Source organism: Hyla sarda, chromosome 6 (assembly GCF_029499605.1).
Source record: "Hyla sarda isolate aHylSar1 chromosome 6, aHylSar1.hap1, whole genome shotgun sequence".
Taxonomy (NCBI): Eukaryota; Metazoa; Chordata; class Amphibia; order Anura; family Hylidae; genus Hyla; species Hyla sarda.
In genome coordinates this window covers 116,939,506-116,955,049 of record NC_079194.1, presented here as the reverse complement: position 1 = coordinate 116,955,049, position 15,544 = coordinate 116,939,506, and the positions used below count along the sequence as shown (strand labels likewise).

The following is a 15,544-nucleotide window of genomic DNA, read 5'->3' as shown; positions in this document are numbered from 1 at the left end:
GTGAATGAAAAGTATTTCTATCAGCATCATCTGGCCGCCGGCTGCTGCTAGAATGCTTTTCATTCAAAGCGCAGCGGTGACATAAATATGGATGGCAGCGCTCCGAGAGTACATTATACTTGCGCCGACGGGGGATATATCTTTATTAATGCGCTGCGGGGGGCATATTATAAATGCGCTGGGGGGCTAGATATATAGGCTATATGTCTCCTCCTCCTCCCACCCCCTGCAGCGCTATATATCTTGCCCCCCACAGTGCTTCTAATATAGATATGCTACTCACAATGTTAATTTTTAAATCTCCCGCTCCTCAGTACCGGCCATTCAGGGCTCCCCGCGGGGGATTCAAAAATGAAAGTTAAAACACACCATACATCGCAGGGTTGCGGAGCTTGCCGCCCGCTCCCCTGCTTAATAACTTCTGTTCGCACCGGGTCTCAGAGTTGAAACCGGGTGCGATCAATCCCTCAGCCCCAGTACTACAACCCCCATCATGGGACATACTCTGTTGTATGATGGGGGTAGTAGTACAAACACTAAAGTAGCCTCCCCATCTGTCTGCAGACTCCTGCAGCCAGGGAATTACTACTCCCATCATGGAAAGAAGTCTTTTCTATGATAGGAGTAGTAGTAGTCCCGGCTCTGGGAGTCTGCAGGCAGAGGTGTTACGGCCACATATGAGGGATGTTATAACGGGTCTTAATGGATGAATATTTATTCATCCGTTAGCACCCGTTATTTCATCCGTTATTTTGCATCCGTTTTCACGCAGAAAACAGACGTTTAGTAACGGATGAATGCTCTTAGTGTGAAAGCAGATCAATGCAGGACTTACACTTTAATGACTGCAGTATCAGTTATTGCTGCATATTCCTGGCAGCAGATCGTGATCATTTTGGTTTGACCTCCTATCAAATACATATACTGCACTACTAGTCACAGGAGTTCTGTAGGTAAGCTTGTCATGCTGCTGTGCAGGGTTGGTTAGGTTCTTTACCATGTGAAAGTGTACCTGTCAGATCCCACAAAAAATAAACTGATCATGTACATGTCATTTTTTATGTCTCTAACATCCATATTTTTTTTACAAAAAAATTGCATATTAATGCTGCTTAATGTCTTTTCCATCTCAACAAAGAGAGGAGGAGTGTCCCTCTCTTGCCTGGACTGTGATGACTCCTCCCCCTCCCTCACTCTGCTGACTAACTGCTCTTGGAGGAGTCTGTGTTTGGAGAACTCTTTTTTTGCAGCAGTGTTGCCTTCAGCTGTGTACCTACAACTTTTGCAAAACTACAAATACCAGCATGCCCAGACATCTTTTGACTGTCCAGGCACGCTTGGAGTTGTAGTTTTGCAACAGCTGGAGGCACATGATTGGTAAAACTTTGTCTTACAGCAGTGTTGCTACAGGCTGTGTTCCTCCTGCAGCCTTGGCAATCAGCCATCTCGTGTCCATGACCCTTGGACACGCTCATACTAATAAATAATAAAATGTGATATTTTTATTTTATTTTTTAAAGAAGTATATTAGAAAAACTATAGTTATTACAAAATGTACCACATATAAAAAGTTTTTATATCTGACAGTGCCCATTGAAGATTATATTAATATTGTTTTCAGAATTAAATGGGTACTATGCAGCTCCAACGTTTGGAATATTTTGTTCTGAATGCTGGATATTGTTCTGAATATTTTGTTCTGAATGCCACCCCTCCCCTCAATGCAAGTCTATGGGAGGCGGAGTGATGGCCGGCACACTCTCTCCTATAGACTTTCATTGAGGGGGCGTGGCGTGACATCATGAGGGCGTGGCAGTGACGTCACGACCCTCGCCGCCCGCACCCAGCATTCTAAACGGACACTGGGTGCTGCACAGAGATCGCGGGGTCCCAGCTGCGGGACCTTATCCCCTATCTTTTAGATAGGAGATATGATGTCTAGGGGCAGAGTACCCCTTTAAACATACAAAACTAAAAAAAGAGTACTGGCACCCAGAAGACTGAATATTTTGTACATTCTTTGGAGAAGATCTTGTACAGCAAGTAGAAATGAGTCTTGAAGACCAAAGGGTTTTGTGTCACAATTTGTAGGATATTGGATTTCGCATGATTTGACAAATTAAAGCAGGCAGCCCAGGGCATCAGGAATAAACAGGGCTAACACTTGGAGTTCTTTTCAGACAAATTTGGCACAAACCCCTTGCATTTGAGCGTCTCCACTGACCACCATTGTTGACAAGGAACAATTATCATCTTTGAAACTTTGGTCAATTAGTGATTGTGAACATGACTTCTCTATTATCATTGGGTGACTACATCAATAACGCACAATTTGTGGTATCTTTTGTTTTTTGTTAGATAACTGGCTTAGCTCAGCTTTACAGGACAAATGTTCCTTTATTTGTGTAGTCCGCGTTAGTCTAACAATTCAAAGCAACCAGAGCGAGGCTGGAAATCAAGAAGGAAAAACTTCCTACAAATGGCAACTGTGGGTATGGGTTGTTATCAGGACATCATGTCACTCATTCCATTAAAGTCATAAAAAAAGGAAAAATTTGCAGGAGAAGACTCCTTAACCTCTTAAGGACCAAGGACGTATGAGTATGTCCTTGGTCCCGCTCCCGTGATATAACGCGGGGTCCCACGGTGACCCCGCATCATATCACGGCGGGCCCGGCGTCATAGTGACGCCGGGACCCGCCGCTAATAGCGCGCGGCACTGATCGCGGTGCCACGTGGCAAAAAGTGAAAGTAAAAAGTGCCGCTTAGCTCAGTGGGCTGTTCGGGATAGCCGCGGCGAAATCGCGGCATCCCGAACAGCTTACAGGACAGCCGGAGGGTCCCTACCTGCCTCCTCGCTGTCCGATCGCCGAATCACTGCTCAGTGCCTGAATCCAGGCATAAGCAGTCAAGCAGCAGAATCATCGATCACTGGTTTCCTATGAGAAACCAGTGATCAATGTGAAAGATCAGTGTGTGCAGTGTTATAGGTCCCTATGGGAGCTATAACACTGCAAAAAAAAAAAGTGGAAAAAAAGTGAATGAATATCATTTAACCCCTTCCGTATTAAAAGTTTGAATCACCCCTCTTTTCCCATAAAAAAAAAAAAAAACAGTGTAAATAAAAATAAACATATATGGTATCGCAGTGTGCGGAAATGTCCGAATTATAAAAATATATCGTTAATTAAACCACACGGTCAATGGCGTACGCGCAAAAAAATTCAAAAGTCCAAAATAGTCAATAAGTCCTATCAGTGCAAAAATGGTACAGTTAAAAACTTCAGATCATGGCGCAAAAAATGAGCCCTCATACCGCCCCATACACGGAAAAATAAAGTTATAGGGGTCAGAACATGACAATTGTAAACGTATTCATTTTCCTGCATGAAGTTATGATTTTTTCCAGAAGTCCGACTAAATCAAACCTATATAAGTAGGGTATCATTTTAATCATATGGACCTACAGAATAATAAGGTGTCATTTTTACCGAAAAATGTACTACGTAGAAACGGAAGCCCCCAAAAGTTACAAAACAGCGGTTTTTTTTTTTTTTTAAATTTTGTCTCACAATGATTTTTTTTCCGTTTCACTGTAGATTTTTGGGCAAAATGACTGACGTCATTACAAAGTAGAATTGGTGGCGCAAAAAATAAGCAATCATATGGATTTTTAGGTGCAAAATTGAAAGAGTTATGATTTTTTTAAAGGCAAGGAGCAAAAAACGGAAGTGCAAAAATGGAAAAAAAAACGGTCCTTAAGGGGTTAAAGAAGTCCAGATGTTCAGTGCTAAGAAATGTATCCCCTATTTGCATGATAGGGGATAAATGTCTGATCGCGGTGGTCCCCACGCGATCAGACATTTATCCTCTATCCTGCTGATATGGTATACATTTCTTAGCACTGGACATATTCTTTAAAAGGAGATTTATGCTGCCCAAACCATAGGCTTCCTTGTTATTAATAACTATGAAGGAGATTTATCAAGCTCCATAGTAGATTTTTTTTTTCCGTAAAAAAAGTCGCACGTACTTGCGCAAGTGCGACTTTTCTATACATGCTGTGACTTTGATTTTTGCTTATTCCAAAGCACATTTCTGAAATCTGCTCACGTAGTAATTTTTATTTTATTTGCAGCGGTCATGTATTTATCAAATGCGATAGTCGTTATTTATGAAGAAAAAAAGTCACATCTCCATTTAAGTCACATATGTATTCCAGGTCCAACCTGGCTTACAGAAAGTGCATACGTCTGCAGAAAAGGACATTAACATTAACAACTGTTCTTGTTCTGCAACATGAAACAAAGCTACTACATTAATGTTAATGTTAATAATAGAAAAAAATAATTATATAACTAATAACTATATTAATTTTAAGGTTGAAAATACACACTGCACACTTTAAGTTTAGGACACGTACATGCTCGCATACCCACTAAATTTTAAAATTATTGTTGTGTTAAAATAGAATTAGGCACAAAATAATTGTGTAAGAATTTTTACAGACAACGTAAATAACCCATATGTGGCGCTAAAATTTTTCCTTAAAAAAAAGAAACATCCATAGTAATACAGCTTTATGCACATTTTGGGTGGGTAATGTACCGAGCAGTTTTTTGTGTGGCTTCACTATTGTTTATGTGCCTGTTGGTGCTACGCTGTCTTCCTTCCTGTCGTAAACTCTGGCCTCAGCGCAGCAACGCAAGACTCCGCCCACCAACATTACAAAATGCGGGCTCAAAATTAAACAAAAAAGCCTCCAGATGGATATTCATGGTGCAGCATAGTAACTTTTTAATATTTTTTTATTTCTGAGGAGGGTGGGTGGGTTGTTGCAGGATAGTTGGAATGCAGCTATTTAGTGCCAGGCAGGCCAGTCAGGGTGTCACCCGATGCGTTTTTTTTTCAGTGGTTGGCCTAGTTCCATTGAAAGGAAATCTTAAAGGGGTACTCTGCTGCTCAGCGTTTGGAACAAACTGTTCTGAACGCTGGACCCGGTGCCGGGAGCTCGTGACTTCATAACCCCGCCCCCCTTATGACGTCACACCCCGCCCCCCTCAATGCAAGTCTATGGGGGGGGGCGGGGCTATGACATCACAAGCTCCCGGCTCCAGCGTTCTGAACAGTTTGTTCCAAATGCTTAGCAGCAAAGTACCCCTTTAAATGAGCCAAAAGCTAAAAATGTTACAAAAATTCTCTAAATGGCAGAAAGTTTCAGACTCTTTTTGCCTGTAAAGACGAACCTTTTTTTTTTCAGCCAAGAAATACAGCCCAAAAAGCTGCGCACATAGCCTAAAAGAGATATTCCCTCCTCATTCCCCACATAGGCATGCCCCCTGGACACAAATTTAACTGGGTAAAGTATTAGGATTGCTATAAAATGGGGAGAATACATTTAAAGGTGGCAAGTAGGAATGGCAATATTGTATGCAGTGTTGGTGTATAGCTAGCAGAGTTTTGGAGCATGCAGTGACTACTATGTTGGGAAATTGATTCTGGTCCAATATTGTAAACAGAAGGCAACATGGCTGCTGATTCTATAAGTAAAGGCTTCACACATTCCTATATGAATACAAGATCTCTCAGATTTCCTGCCGCTGCGACTACATCTTCACATTAGAAACCACCTGTACCAATAGTAATTCTGATTTAAATCTTTATTAGTTTGATTCCTCTAATCAATGAACCTTACATATTCTATTAATTCAGCGTCATTTGCATTCTTGCAGGAATGGATGTAATGGTCCCGTGAAGTGCCATGCTAATTAATGTCAGAGATTAATCACAGAGTTCTGCTCCGCCATGCTTCAGCAGGTTGTTTGCATGATGTTAGATGGGGCTGCGGGTCAAGGGCAGCAGTTGAGGGAGGAGGAAAGACTGAATGTTAAATAGATCATGTGGTGTCTTCAAAACAGTATTAAAGGTTTTCTCCACTGACATTGATCATCTCCAGTCACTTTGATTTTCATTTGTTTTACATCTATCTTTTACATAGCAAAAAACTCAGTTTTTTCTGTTGATCTCAATAATAAAACATTCTTTTGTTCCTCACACATTAATTTTACAGACATAAAATTGTCTGGCCTTTTATGTGCCAAAATGATATGTTGAGAGAGAAGGTGAGAAGACTGAAGAGCTGCTGAAAGAAATGCATACTGGGAACTGCAGTATTAGAAGGCTTGTCTGGACCTTCTCTTAGATCTCTAGCCCTCCCCATGAGTGATGTTTACCCCCTCTCACCAGCCCAATATACACATATAGCTTTATTTGGACATTTAGGGAAGAATTAAAGGTGTACTCCGGCCCTAAGACATCTTATCCCCTATCCAAAGGATAGGGGATAAGATGTCTGACCGTGGGGGTCCTGTCGCTGGGGAACCCCCCAATCTCAATTTTTATTTTTTCACTTTTTTATACATAATTTTTATTTATTTTTTTTACACTTTTTATGTCCTTACAGGCATAACACTGATCAGTATTATCAGCGAGCTTCTTCTCTGGTCTGCTCAAAGCCAGACCAGAGAAGAAGACCTCAGGATGATGGCCGGAGCAGGTGAGGGGACCTCCGGCCACCATGTTGGACTATTGGATCCCTGCGGCAGTGCCGCGGGCGATCCGATCATCCATTCAAAGTGCTGCATTGCCACAGGTGCCATGATCTGTAGTTATCATGGCATCTGAGGGGTTGATGGAGGACATTAGCATGATTACTGATGTCTGCCATCACCGGCGGGTCCCTGGCTGCTGATAGCAGCTGGGAGCTGCCATGTACAGGGCGTAAATGTAACGCTAAGGACATACATTTACATCTGTTGTCCTTTAAAGGGGTACTCCACTGCCTCATCTTTAGAAACATTTTGTTCCGAACACTGAGTGTGGGTGCCGGGGCTCGTAACGTCATGCCACGCCCCCGCAGTGCAAGTCTATGGGTGGGGGCATGGCGGCTGTCATACGTTCGGAACAAAAAATCTACCACACAGACTTTTGGCTGCACAATGCAAAGAAAAATCCACTATGGAAATAGGTTACTTTTTCAGCACATGAATGCCATGGATTAGCACTTCTTATAATCCTTGCATCAATCTGCTAAACCTTGGATTTCTGCATTGTTTCTTGCAGTAAATGATTTGTTGGCTTTGCAGTATGTCAATCCAGCAGGTGACCTATACCCTAAAGGTGCCTATGCACATAGCTTTTTGTGCTGTGAACTGGGAACCACGTTTGTTTTGGTTTCTGTTTTTGGCCATGCCAAGTGCAGGTGAAGCACGTGCTAGTTGGTTAGCAGGTAATAGCTGTGCAGCAGACAGATGCTATATGCAGACACCCTAAACAGAGACTGCACGGTCAGCAATGAGGCTGTAGTGTTCTTCAATGGCTTTAGTGACAGGGAGTTACACTTGTTCACTATTATGTACATTTATATACATATATGTGACTGATATCAGCTGCTGTACTGTTACAAGCTTCGGCAGTCATTCTTTAGCACTGCAGGATGAAGTAGGGCAATATACATTGAAGAGGTTTAGACAGTCTGTGTAAAGCTAGCCCCCAGCCCTCTTCTCTCATTCTTGCCTGGTGATCACATTACATGTGGAACCTTATTTGCCCGCCATTTATCACCGATCACCTTGCTGACAGCCGCTTTGGGATCGAGCGGCTCCGTTATTTTTACCAAGATGAGCTTATTTTCACATAGCTTCTAAATATATTCACGGTTTGGCGACCTATGTTATTCCAAAAATATCGGTTTCCATTTAGTTCCTGTCTCCGTAATACCCCTCAATGTTACAGGCTCCCAGCTGTTACTGTGCCTTAAAGTGGAAGTTAATGAAGTGACATGATTGCCTGTCGTCCGCCTGTAGAGATGTGGGGAAGGCTTACTTGTCCCAAGTCATATGGGGGGGGGGATCTAAAATATTCAAATATATGGGATGCCCAAGCTTTGGTTTCGGTGGGCCAGGAAAAGAAAAAAGACATTAGATTGTTTAGGACAATTTCAATATCAGCAATGCATTGTGAGTTGTTGCCATGGTTACAGGGGACCTTCTACAAATTGTAATATGGTTCAAGATCCAAGCATACAGTTTCCGCTGTGAAAGTAAAAGCAACATCACCTTCAGTATTATAGATGGAAATAAGAAATACTATGCCTGTAGAATTAGCCATGTTTTCCAATGGCAAATAAAATGTTATTGCTGTACAGGGATGTGTTCCTTCTCTGCTTTTTTCACTGCTTGGCATGTGTCACTCTCCTTTGTAGATATGGCAATCTATTCATGAATAAGGGAGATTAAAATAAAGCCTGCTGAGTAAAATCCAAATAGAAATGTGTCTGATGCTTGTATTGGTTATCTAACAGTAAACTACATGTTATGCCAGTGGATCCTACAAGGCTTTTCATATCCCCATTGTCTTGTCAACCAGGTGCAAGAACAAGATGTTGTACTCCAGTCAATTGATCGAGCTATTGAAGCCATTCACAATGCAGCTATGAAGAATGGAGGAAAATACAACTTAGAGCAGAGAGATGTCCTGCAGTAAGTACAAGCATGGATCAGCTAAGAAGGTTCCCTTAAAAAGTACCTGTCCCCAAATAAACTGTTCTCTTCTATCTCAGGCTATGTTCTCTAACTACTCCTAACACCCCTCCTGCCCTTAAAAACTATTTCAGAGCTTTAAAAATCTCTGTATCTTATCTTCTTGCTCGCATGCTCGCAATTTCCCAGCAGAAAAAAGTGTGTATTTCCCAGCAGACATGACATCACTGAAGCCTGCTGGGGGGACAACTTCTGCCTTCACATTGTTGCAGCATTGTGATGAATAGAAGAAATCTGGCTCTGTGCATGCTTCAGTCTGTGCAGATTTCAGTGAGGCTCTCCTTCAGCTGTCAGTCTGTGTGGCTTTCTGTGAGAATCTGTGGAGCTTTCACTTTCTGTGCAGCTGACAATCAAGCTCTGTGCAGAGAAGCACTTCCTGAGTTTGGTCTCCTGCCAGGCCGGGAGGAGACTGAACTCACTGTATTAATTGTGGCAGTCAACAGAACAGAGCCACCTAGTGGCCGTTTTTATATTACATTTTAAACATATTTATGTTGATGATTTTAAAAGCAAGTGAATGGGAAAGTGTCTGCTAATTACACAAGGAACACTATATTAAGTTTTATTTGGTGACAGGTACTCTTTAAGGTCCTTTCAAATAGGCAGTTATATTGCTGGTAACAAATGACCTTCCACACTCTCTTACTTTCATTTTCACTGCTGACTTTTGCAAGAAGTTTTTTATTTCCTTCTCTTCTTCTAAGATCTTAAAAGTGTTCTTGTGTATATGTTTATTTCAAACATTTTCCACCATGCTTACAAAATTAAAAAGTCCTCAATGAAGAAAAGCAGAAATGGTTGCACATCTACATCTCTCACAAAGATCCTTATCTTCTCCGTATATATATTCTCTTAAAGGGGTACTCCGCTCCTAGACATCTTATCCCCTATCCTTTGGATAGGGGATAAGATGTCTGATCGCGGGGGTCCCGGCTGCAGCACCCCCCTGTCATCACTGCACAGAGCAAACTTGCTCTGTGCGTAATGACTGGCAATACAGGGGACGGAGCATCGTGACTTCACAGCTCCGCCCCCTCAATGCAAGTCTATGGGAGGGGGCGTGGCGGCTGTAATGCTCCCTCCCATAGACTTGCATTAAGGGGCGGACCATGATGTCACGGTGCTCCGGCTCCTGTATCGCCCGTCCTTGCTGCTCTGTGCAGTTATGACAGCGGGGTGCTGCAGCCGAGATCCTGGGGGTCCCCAGCAGCCTTTGGATAGGGGATAAGATGTCTATGGGCGGAGTACCCCTTTAAGGACACAGACCATTTTGTCCTTTAGGACCTTGCCAATTTTCGTTTTTGCTCTTTAGTTTTTTCCTCCTCCCCTTCTAAAAATTGTAGCGCTTTCATTTTTGTACCTACAGACCCATATAAGGGCTCGTTTTTGTGATTCAAACCCTACAGACACGGCGCCATGGCAGCAATGTTTTGTTTATTTTTTTGTGTTTAATGACCTTGCATATAAATGACTTATTCTTATCTTCTGTTTTTCTATTCAGAAAACTTATCCATCATAGGAAAGAAACTCAATCCCGAAAAACTCACTCACCAACCAGCCAGTCAAGTACCATGTCAAACACTTCCAGTGACTTCCACTTAGATAAAGGGAAACAGCCCAATGGCTTGTGCAAAACTGGGTTTGATAGGCACATGAGCTTGCCTAGCTCAGAGATTCAGTCAGATGAGGATGGGCAGTATCAGGTAAGGTTACTGTCTGTGCTTTCTATATAAATGGGTGACCTGTAGATCATACGTGTCACTATTCTCCTTGTCTGTCTGTTTTTTTTTTTTAGATTCCACCTCAGCCCCGACGTGCTGCTCCTATTACACCACCTCCACCTGAAAAACTGAAAAATGCCCAGAGGTCACAGGCTACTAAAAGTGAGCCATCTAATGAATTTCTCTGGTCATCTTCCTCTTTAGGATGTTGCCATCACCAGTTAAGTCCAGGGCATTAATGAGATGTTAAAGGACATCTGCAGCAAAAGACAACTTATCCCCTATCTACAGGATAAGGGATAAGTGTCTGATCGCGGGGGGTCCGACTGCTGGGACCCCTGCGATCTCCAAAACTGAGCCCTGCATTGCTGCTCTTTGTGAGCAGCTAATGCACGTATTCCCCCTCCCCATACAAACGCTGCCTCCCCGCCTCTCTCATATAACTACATGGAGGAAGCGTGCTGGCCGCAGTGTGACGCCGTCGCCCCATGCAGGAGATCGCGAGGGGGGAGGGGTCAGCTCCCCAGCGATCAAACACTTATCCCCTATCCTGGGGCTAGGGAATCAGTTCTCTTTTGCTGCAGATGTACTTTAATGAAAATCCTTCAAAGCGCTAAGGCTTTTACACCTCCATGATTTTAGTTCTTATGCTCAATCATAGCATTGATAATACCAGTGGCACTGAATTCCTTACATTGAGGACACAACTGTGCTTGGAGTCCCCTATTGACTATAGTTTTTAGCAACCTCTGCTATGGAAGCACCTAATAAAGTGCAGATTTAAACAAAGCGTAAAATAGCACCTAACAGTACTTCAGACTGGATCGGTCACTTTCCTCTGGTTGGAGTGATATGGTTTTATCAGTGACCCAGTAAATATCTGACCCCCATCCTAATTCGTTATCGGAATGTATGCACCAAAGTAAATGAAACAAAGCCTTGTCAGTTGTAAATATTCTAGCTGTTTATTTGGCAATCATCCAGTTATATAGACATTGCAATTAGCATAAGTTCCCGCCCTCATTAGAGAGGTGAGTATAGCCTTGGCATACCAAATAAGGTATGCCTTTTCTCTTAAATATTTAGGAACACTTTAGGCTTTGGCTAGAAGAGGAAATCTTCTTACAAGGAGGGAGGGGGGAAAACAAGGAGCTGAGCAGCATGGGGGAAGGGCCTTGTCAAATAGTCTTTTTATACTGTGTGTAGAGATTATATATATCCATTACAATCCCCCCTTAAAATGACTATTTTACCTTTCCCTGATTTTCATCATCCTAACTAATCTTGCCCAATGTGTTTTCTCAAACACTTCACTGTACTTTAGACGACCCATGGATTGTCCATGGACCCCCTTAGCCTCAGACTTAACACATATGGAGTCAGATGCTGTCCCTATGGTTCATTGGTTTTATAGATGGCATTGAAGCTCTCTAATGGGGTATAGGCTTCATCAGTAGTCTTGAAGTCCAAATTGGTAATCACGGGCGTGGCATTCTCGACAGCTTTCTCACATCTTCTTTAAGCAAGGCAAAACACAACAAAAGCAAGGATTATCAGAAGTATGGTTATTCCTATTTGGGCCAAAGTCTTTTTCCACCCTCCCATCCAAAGTATTGATCCCAAGGGTCTGAGATTCCAGAACTCTTTACGTTCTACTGATTGGTCTTCTAGTTTCTTTATGGTTACTTTACCATTGGGTCCTGTATTGGCTGTGATATATGGGCAACAGGTCTCCCCAAACATTTTACGTACCCCCCTTTTTCTGCTAACACCATATCTAATGCCATACGATTCTGGAATGTCATAGTCGATGTGGCACGTAGTTGTTGGGCCTGACCTTTAAGAGCATCAACTGAGAAATGTATGACTCTCTGCTGGTTATAATATATATATAATTGATCCAGTCTACATTCTTGTTAATGGAAATCTGGGGTATTATAGGACTCAAATCCTGATTTTACTTGATCTCTAGCTTTAAATTCATCTGGTACCCCCCTTTGGACTCCTATAGGATCAATATACACATGGGGGTCAAGGCAGGGGCTGCACATTTTACTTCTGGAGTGTGGATTGGGTTCCTCTGTAGGTTCGGTAGTGAAAATGTGTATGGGCATAAGAGTCTTGGCTAATGTGCATTCTCCAGTCCAATTCCCTTCTAATCTGGTTCTGAGCTTCATATCCCCAAGTATCCCATACCTTACGGTTAACGTTAACATTTACTCATTCCATTAGCTAGGCCTATCCTTTCTATATTTTTACAGCAAGTATGTATTTTCCTTATAACATTATCACCCACTAAGATGCTTATTTCACCCCGCTACTTGTACAGGAAACCAATGCTCACCCACTGATTCTCCTCATACAATGTCACATCCTAACAATCCGTTGTGATTTTTTTTTCCTTTGGAACAACCATGGTTATGTAAAGACATAGATTTAACAAATATTAGAGAATATATATATATCAGGCCATTAGATCAATTAGTTATTTCCAATCATTTCATGATGTTTATACATTTTTCCTCAGTCTTCTTTCTTTCATCAGTTCATCAATTCAATTTGTTTGCACAATTACACTATAAAAACTCAGGATCAACAGTCTTTTTTTGCAATATCCAGTGCATATTCTTCTAGCTTCAGCTTTATAGGGGTCAGATACATCTGTACGGGATCATCATATGTAAGCGTCTCTTTCCTCACTTGTTTCCTGACACACACTCAATCATGGGTTTAAGGAGCTGGGTAACAATTACAGAATCTGAACTAGGCCCAACTTTACAAAATGTTCTTAGTTGTATTCTTTACTGCGTCTATCGTTAGGGAATCAGTACAGTCAGACAAGGACATACTTATATTGGTCCACCTTAGGCAGTTAGGTGAAGTCTACTCATAGTCTCTGAAACAGGTAAGATGGTCATGGAGTGTGTTGGTCAGGTACCTTTAATGTTTTACCTAAGTCATAACAGATGCAAAAAATGAAGTCTGTACAAACCTTCTCTCTGCATTGTTGAGTCCTGAGGCCACCCAATGTACGGACATAGCTCCCTTCTGCTTAGTGTATGGGGCCATATATGTTACCATGGGGTACAAGGCTGTTGGCACACACAGTTTCTTAGCAACTCTCCAGATGCTGTCTTTGCCCCGTACCACCTGTTTCTTCTTCCATTGGTCTCTCTCAGCATGCATTGCTGGTTCCTGCAAGAGACCTAACCAGACAGATCCACACTCCCCATCCGCCTGTACACTCTGTACCAGAACTGTAGGAGGACAGGAGCACTGCAGCCTTGGCAGCCTTCTCCACCATCCAGTCCCCTTGGCTTCTGGGGTTGTTTCATTCATGTGGGTCTGATCTTTATGATTGCCACCTTCTCTGATCAAACACTTGAAATACAAACTACAGATTCTACATTTTGTTGGTTTGGCCTATAGGCCCATATTAGTGGGCGGTAATATAAAAGTGTACCATACTCATTATGTCTTACCTTCAGCCAACTTACACATCTCTGTGAATATCTTCAGCTCTACTTTATGAACCAACAGCTCAAATCGAGTGGTTTATTGAAGTAGAACTTCATTCTGCATGTGGTCACCATATATCCTGTCTGGTGTATTACATCTTTGCATTACTTGGAGCAGGCTTACATTTACAACTCAGCATCAACCATGGATTCTCTGATATCTTATCATGTCTCTTGAATTTTTAACCTCATAAGTTCAAGACAATTAATCATAATCTGAGGGAAAAATCTGCTGAAAACGGTCTTCCTTTTCAGCATCTTCATATTACACTAAATTATCATTATAAAGTTATCCAATCACAATTGATGTTATTCAAATAAATGCAATGTTGCATGTATAGGTATATCACATTGTGTATACATGTACTATAAATCTACTCAGTTTCAAACAGTAGATATATATTTCCTTCAAGTCTAATGTGACTTTGTGTGTCAGAAGAGGAGGCTGTCATTCTCCCTATAAGGCCACACCTTTCTCCTCCCACTCCTCTACGTCACTGGTCACCACTCCTTTGAGTCTGGGTTTTTGCTTTCCCTCAGTTTAGATCAGTCATCAATAACACTTGAATGTCTAGTAACTGACTGGATTCATTTGTCACTTTACATGAAGACATACAATACACACATAACATGTAATAATACCGACATGTACAAATACTCAACATACAACACACAGGGCCCAACACACATTCTCACCAAAAATGTAAAAGAATAAATAGCATACAGAGCTCTTTTAAAAATTGGAAAAATCACCTTCAGGGTACGTTCACATGTACGCAGATTTGATGCGCAGGATTTTCTTGGACAGAATTCTTCTCTTGTTACTCCTGCAATATAATCAGACAATTAATCACATTTCCTGATGCACTTCATTTTTGGCATCCATGCTGTGCAACTGAGAAAACAAAACTTATTAAGAAATTCATGAAATATCATCAAATGGGTTCAATTAATACCACGTGATTTTTCTTTTATTCTTTACCAATCTAAAATGGATCCGTTACAACACAAACAGCTTCTACCATGTTTCACTCAGATTTCCTAGAGACCAACCACACCCTCTACATTCCATAGCACTAAGCACTCCTCATCATCTTCACTTTTGCCCCCACCACTGCATCTACCCCCATTCATTGAACTGCTAATACATCTGGAAGTTATTATCCACACCCTGAAACAAAGGCTGTCTTCATTCAACGTCCTATCAACAGGGTATCAAAATGTATGCCTGTACATCAGTGTTAATTTCACTGATTGATTGTGATTTTAGCCAACAACAATTCCCTTGACTGTGACTTAACTATAACAATTCAGATGACTACAATATAACAAAATCAAATCATAATTTGCTCTCAAGAATCACACTTATGTATATGAATACTGTAAATAACACTGCTGTATATGAATACTGTATATAACACTGCTATATATGAATACTTTTGTCCATCAACCATCAGTATATTTCAAACTTTCAACTGCCTTAATATCCATAGTCAATTTTTCACTCACCACATGCTTCTCCATTTTGTTTCTCTAGTATTCATCAAAACCCTGAGTCTCCATTTTGTTTCTCTAGTATTCATCAAAACCTTGAGTCTCCATTTTTTCTCTAACCCTATTAAGCTGCTAACAACAATCTGCTCCTCTCTTACTTGTCTTATCACTTTTATATATCATTAACTTTTGGACAAACTTATCAGCTTTC

At 41.5% G+C, this 15,544-nt stretch overlaps 1 protein-coding gene across 2 annotated transcripts in view; it reads left to right on the top strand.

The window, feature by feature from the left end:
- The window catches only part of NCKIPSD (NCK interacting protein with SH3 domain), a 112,856-nt gene that overhangs the window by 45,462 nt on the left and 51,850 nt on the right, over window positions 1-15,544 (top strand). For both annotated transcript variants that reach the window (XM_056524800.1, XM_056524799.1), the window contains exons 2-4: window positions 8,428-8,540; window positions 10,102-10,303; window positions 10,396-10,483. In XM_056524800.1, the coding sequence (XP_056380775.1) occupies window positions 8,428-8,540; window positions 10,102-10,303; window positions 10,396-10,483 (403 nt within the window). The remainder of the gene's footprint in view (window positions 1-8,427; window positions 8,541-10,101; window positions 10,304-10,395; window positions 10,484-15,544) is intronic.